This window comes from Miscanthus floridulus, chromosome 7 (genome assembly GCF_019320115.1).
Source record: "Miscanthus floridulus cultivar M001 chromosome 7, ASM1932011v1, whole genome shotgun sequence".
Taxonomy (NCBI): domain Eukaryota; kingdom Viridiplantae; phylum Streptophyta; class Magnoliopsida; order Poales; family Poaceae; genus Miscanthus; species Miscanthus floridulus.
The window spans coordinates 17,378,801-17,382,903 of NC_089586.1; the positions used below are offsets into that span (position 1 = coordinate 17,378,801).

A 4,103-nucleotide genomic window follows, 5' to 3' on the forward strand; every position below is an offset into this window, starting at 1 on the left:
CGAGTGCTGGGCCATGATCGTGGACAAGTGGTTATCATAGGACTTTGTTGACATGCATGAGAGGTAGTGGGAACAGCGTCTGATGAGGCAAGGTCCAACTCACCATCAAGGCAGCCGTAGCCTCCCCGGATACAAACAAGCATACGTAAGTGATTTCTTTCATTTATTTTGACGCTCAATTCTGCTTGATTTCTCACCATCTTCCCATCTTTCTCGCAGGAGGCTGCGCACCCGGGCGAGGAGGTCTCGAAGTTCTCTGCGTGGGCTATGTCCCACATGGGCAGGGCGTCGTCCTCTGTCTCCTTCGACCCGGCTGCCCCGCCCCAGGTGTACTCCGACACGAACGTGTACACTAAAGTCCAAGAGTACACGTCAATGGTAAGGCAGATCTATGGGGAAGATTACAATGTGCGCACTGAGCCCATTGATGCAGAGGCGATCATGAGACTCGGAGGAGGCAAGAAGCACGGGCGGCTGTGGATTGTAGACGGCGCCATCGACTCCACCACTGTTCCCTCCCTCGACGCTATCCGAGCACGGAGCACGAGCTCCAGCCAGCCCATACGTCCACGGCCTTCTCCAGCACTACAGCAGGTCTAAGCACTTTAGGTAAATCCTGTTTTACTCATCGTACGTAGATATTTACACACCTAAATTAGATTTGCATTACTGATACATTGGAGTGAAATATTGCAGGCCGAGCTGCAAGAAACAAAAAGGCAAAGTCAAGAGCAGAACACGGAGCTGACCGCACAGCTGCAGGCCCAGAAGGTCGCGTTCGAGGCCGCACAGAAGCAGATGGCAGAGATGATGGTGATCATGCAAAGTCTTGGGCAAGCATCGGGTGTACTTATGCAGTTTTTAGCTCCTCCACCTCCTACTCCTGCAGCTACTCTTGTAAGTATGAAAGTTCACTTTTCGCTTGTGCTTTGCATGTATGTCGGCCTTCGTGCTATTGTGGATGTCGGCGTTCGTGCCGTTGTGGATGTCGGCGTTCGTGCCATCGTTTCTTGCAGGTTTTGGAAACCTCCCCGTGCAGGGGAGGTGCTGCCGAAATTTTCAATTGAGTCTAATCTTTTTGTATTCCTACAATACTAGATGCAATCTCTAAGTTCCAAAACTGTTTTCCCAGATTACTCACACATGCAATCTCTGCTCCTTTGTGCAGCTTCCGTCCGTGGGTTCCAATCAACCTGCTAGTGCGTCACCGGGTGATCCTGCTTTTCCTTCACCATCGTCTCATAGGCTAGCTTGATGAGGACTCGTGCTAGGTGATGTGGTTGGACTTTAGCGTGATTTGTGATTTATGGTTGTGACTTGTGCTTGGATTTCATTAACTTGTCGTAATAAACATGTGAATGATGATGAACATGTGACTTGTCGTTGTAATATATTGTGATTTGTGGTTCACAATTATGGTTGTGATATATTGTGAGAAAATGGGTTCTGTGTGATATATATATGTATATATATGAAATGCTTGTGTCGATGGAATGCAAAAAACCAAAAAAAATTAAATTTCTGCCTCTTTGCCGAGGGCAATGACCAAGGCCCTCGGCAAAGAAGGGTCCTTTGCCGAGGGCCCAAGCAATAGTCCTCGGCAAAGATTTTTTTTGGAAAAAAATCCTGACAATTTCTTTGCCGAGGGCCAGGGAGCAGGCCCTCGGCAAAGGGTTAAAAAATTCAAAAAAACCATTTCTTTGCCGAGGGCCGGCCCTCGACAAAGAATTTTTAAAAAATCTTGAAAATTTCTTTGCCGAGGGCCAGGGAGGAGGCCCTCGGCAAAGGTTTTAAAAAAAAAATAAAAAAAATTATTTGCCGACTTTGCCGAGGGCCGGCCCTCGGCAAAGAATTTTTAAAAAATCCTAAAAATTTCTTTGCCGAGGGCCAGGGAGGAGGCCCTCGGCAAAGGTTTTTTAAAAAAAATAAAAAAATTTATTTGCCGAGGGTCGGCCCTTGGCAAACAAATTAAAAAAAACCATTTCTTTGCCGAGGGTCGGCCCTCGGCAAAGAAACCACCAACGGCGCCGGCGCCTGACGGCTTCTTTTCTTTGCCGACGGCCGTCCTGGCCCTCGGCAAAGGCTTTGCCAAGTGCCCGATAAAGGGCCCTCGGCAAAGACCCCTTCGCCGTCTAAAAATTCCACGAAGGGTCTTTGCCGAGGGCAGCCCTCGGCAAAGCCTTTGCCGAGGGTTTCTGGGCCAAAGCATGCGCCTCCAGTAGTGTATGCTGCTCTCTAGATCTAGAAGACGGAGGATGAGGAGCTTTTGCTGCTGGATGCTGCGGAGGCCCGAGCTACTACAGCACATACATATCTTCTTATATGAATTCTGTCCCCAAAAGCTGGCCAGTCAGCGTGCCATGTCGCGTGCTTTTCGAAGCCGTTCGATTGGACGCGCGGACGGCCCAGATCGGACAAGCCACGGTCTTTTTGTAAAAAAAAACTCGAGCTTTAGTCGAATCAATCTGCAGTCCAGACATCCTCTCAGGGTTTTTTTAAAAAGTCCTTGAACTTTACCGAAATCAACCCTCTATCCAGGCCTTCTCTCAACTTATGAACCTTCTCTCGCAGCGGCGCAGCCTCTCCTCCTCCGGCACCGCCCCTTCCTCCGGCCCAAATCCAACGTCCTCGCCCCGAGATCGCCACGACCTCGCGCCGCCTGCCCCCGCCGCCGTTGCCACCCTCGCGCCCCTTCCTCTCTCTCCCTCTCTCCCGATGTGGCGGCGCAGCGGGAGGCCCAAAACGCTGCCGCCTCCGCGTGCTGCCTACGGCCGGAGCAGCCGCACCCGTACCCCGCCTCCCCCCTGCGTCAGGGTCCGTCGGAGGTCCGAGGAGTGCGGCGGTGCGGGGTGGTTCGTAGGCTCACGAGGGAGGACCACGACATTGTGCGCCTGTGCCGTAGCTTGTCCGCTGCTCCCCGCGCAGCCCCTGCGTCGCTACGCCGTGGCCTGTCCGCCGCCCCGCGGACCCGCGCAGCCATCAGCACATGGTAGCGCGCGTCTGCACAGCCCTCGCTCTGGTGTGCCGCAGCCTGTCCGCAACTCCCCTTCGCCGCCTCCCTCCTCGCTACAACGGAGACGGCTTGGGCTCTGTCGGTCTGCCCCAAATCCGACCAAGCGCCGCCACGCTTCGGCGCCGGCTGCTCCGGTGCCCTCCGGGTCCCGGGTCCCGGGCTCGGGCAGGCGCGTGTGCAGCTCCTACGCCGCCTTCCTGCACGCCGCCCGTCGCCCGGCCGAGAGCTGGTCGACCGCGTCTGTGCCGCGACCGCTGCGTGCTCTACTCTGCTCTGCTGCTAGCTTGATGATGTCACCATGACACTATGGCTATGTCATATACTCCCTTTTCCCCTTGGAAATAAAACCCGAAATACTTCATAAATACACCCCTTCCCCAACATGGCCACGTATCGGCATCGCCTCGGCGAAGCCAAGCACAGCACGAGAGCGTGTTCATGCTCATTGCAGCTATGCCTTCTCTTGGTGTTCATCAGGTTGCCGCTGCTCTTCGGAAGATTCAGACCATAAACATTTTTTTCTTTGTTCAGTTTTGATCACTCAAGGTCAACATGTGATTAGAAATGCCTCCTATTTTAAATAGTATATCACGTTTGGGACAAGCTTGGTAGTTGATGCTTTCCATAAAGGTTTGAAGCACTGCTCCTAAAAATGCAAGGTCAGTGTGTAATGCAGAAAATCCATTCTTTCAAAAAAAAAATGCAAAAAATCCATGCTAATTTTTTGACGGAATTGTTGCTAGCTTTATTAATCTTTTATACGCTTTATTAATCACAAGGGTCCCTGTAGTTTTTGCTACAGTATATCAACCCCCTGTATGAAGTTGTGGGATACCTTATTTACTTTTCTAATCTACTGTCACATACACATTATGCAAGGCTCTATGCTATTTTTGACTCGTGGTTTGGCAATTGGCACCAAGTTCCTAGGTATATACTAATTTTCATCAAGAGTTTTATATAGATATAAGTACTCAAATATAGATACGAAGTTGTAGGCTCTCAATTCAGCTGAACACTATAAATCTATTTAGTTTGTGTTGTCACATATTGGGACCAAAATTAGCTCCAGTTCTGATAATCGTTACCT

The 4,103-nt window shown here is 50.9% G+C and overlaps 1 protein-coding gene across 1 annotated transcript; it reads left to right on the plus strand.

Moving 5' to 3' along the window:
* The first annotated feature begins 2,553 nt into the window (after window positions 1-2,553).
* LOC136465148 (uncharacterized) lies at window positions 2,554-3,315 on the plus strand. Its single transcript, XM_066464001.1, has one exon. The coding sequence runs from the start codon at window positions 2,554-2,556 to the stop codon at window positions 3,313-3,315; it is 762 nt and encodes a 253-aa protein (XP_066320098.1).
* The last annotated feature ends 788 nt before the right edge of the window (window positions 3,316-4,103 follow it).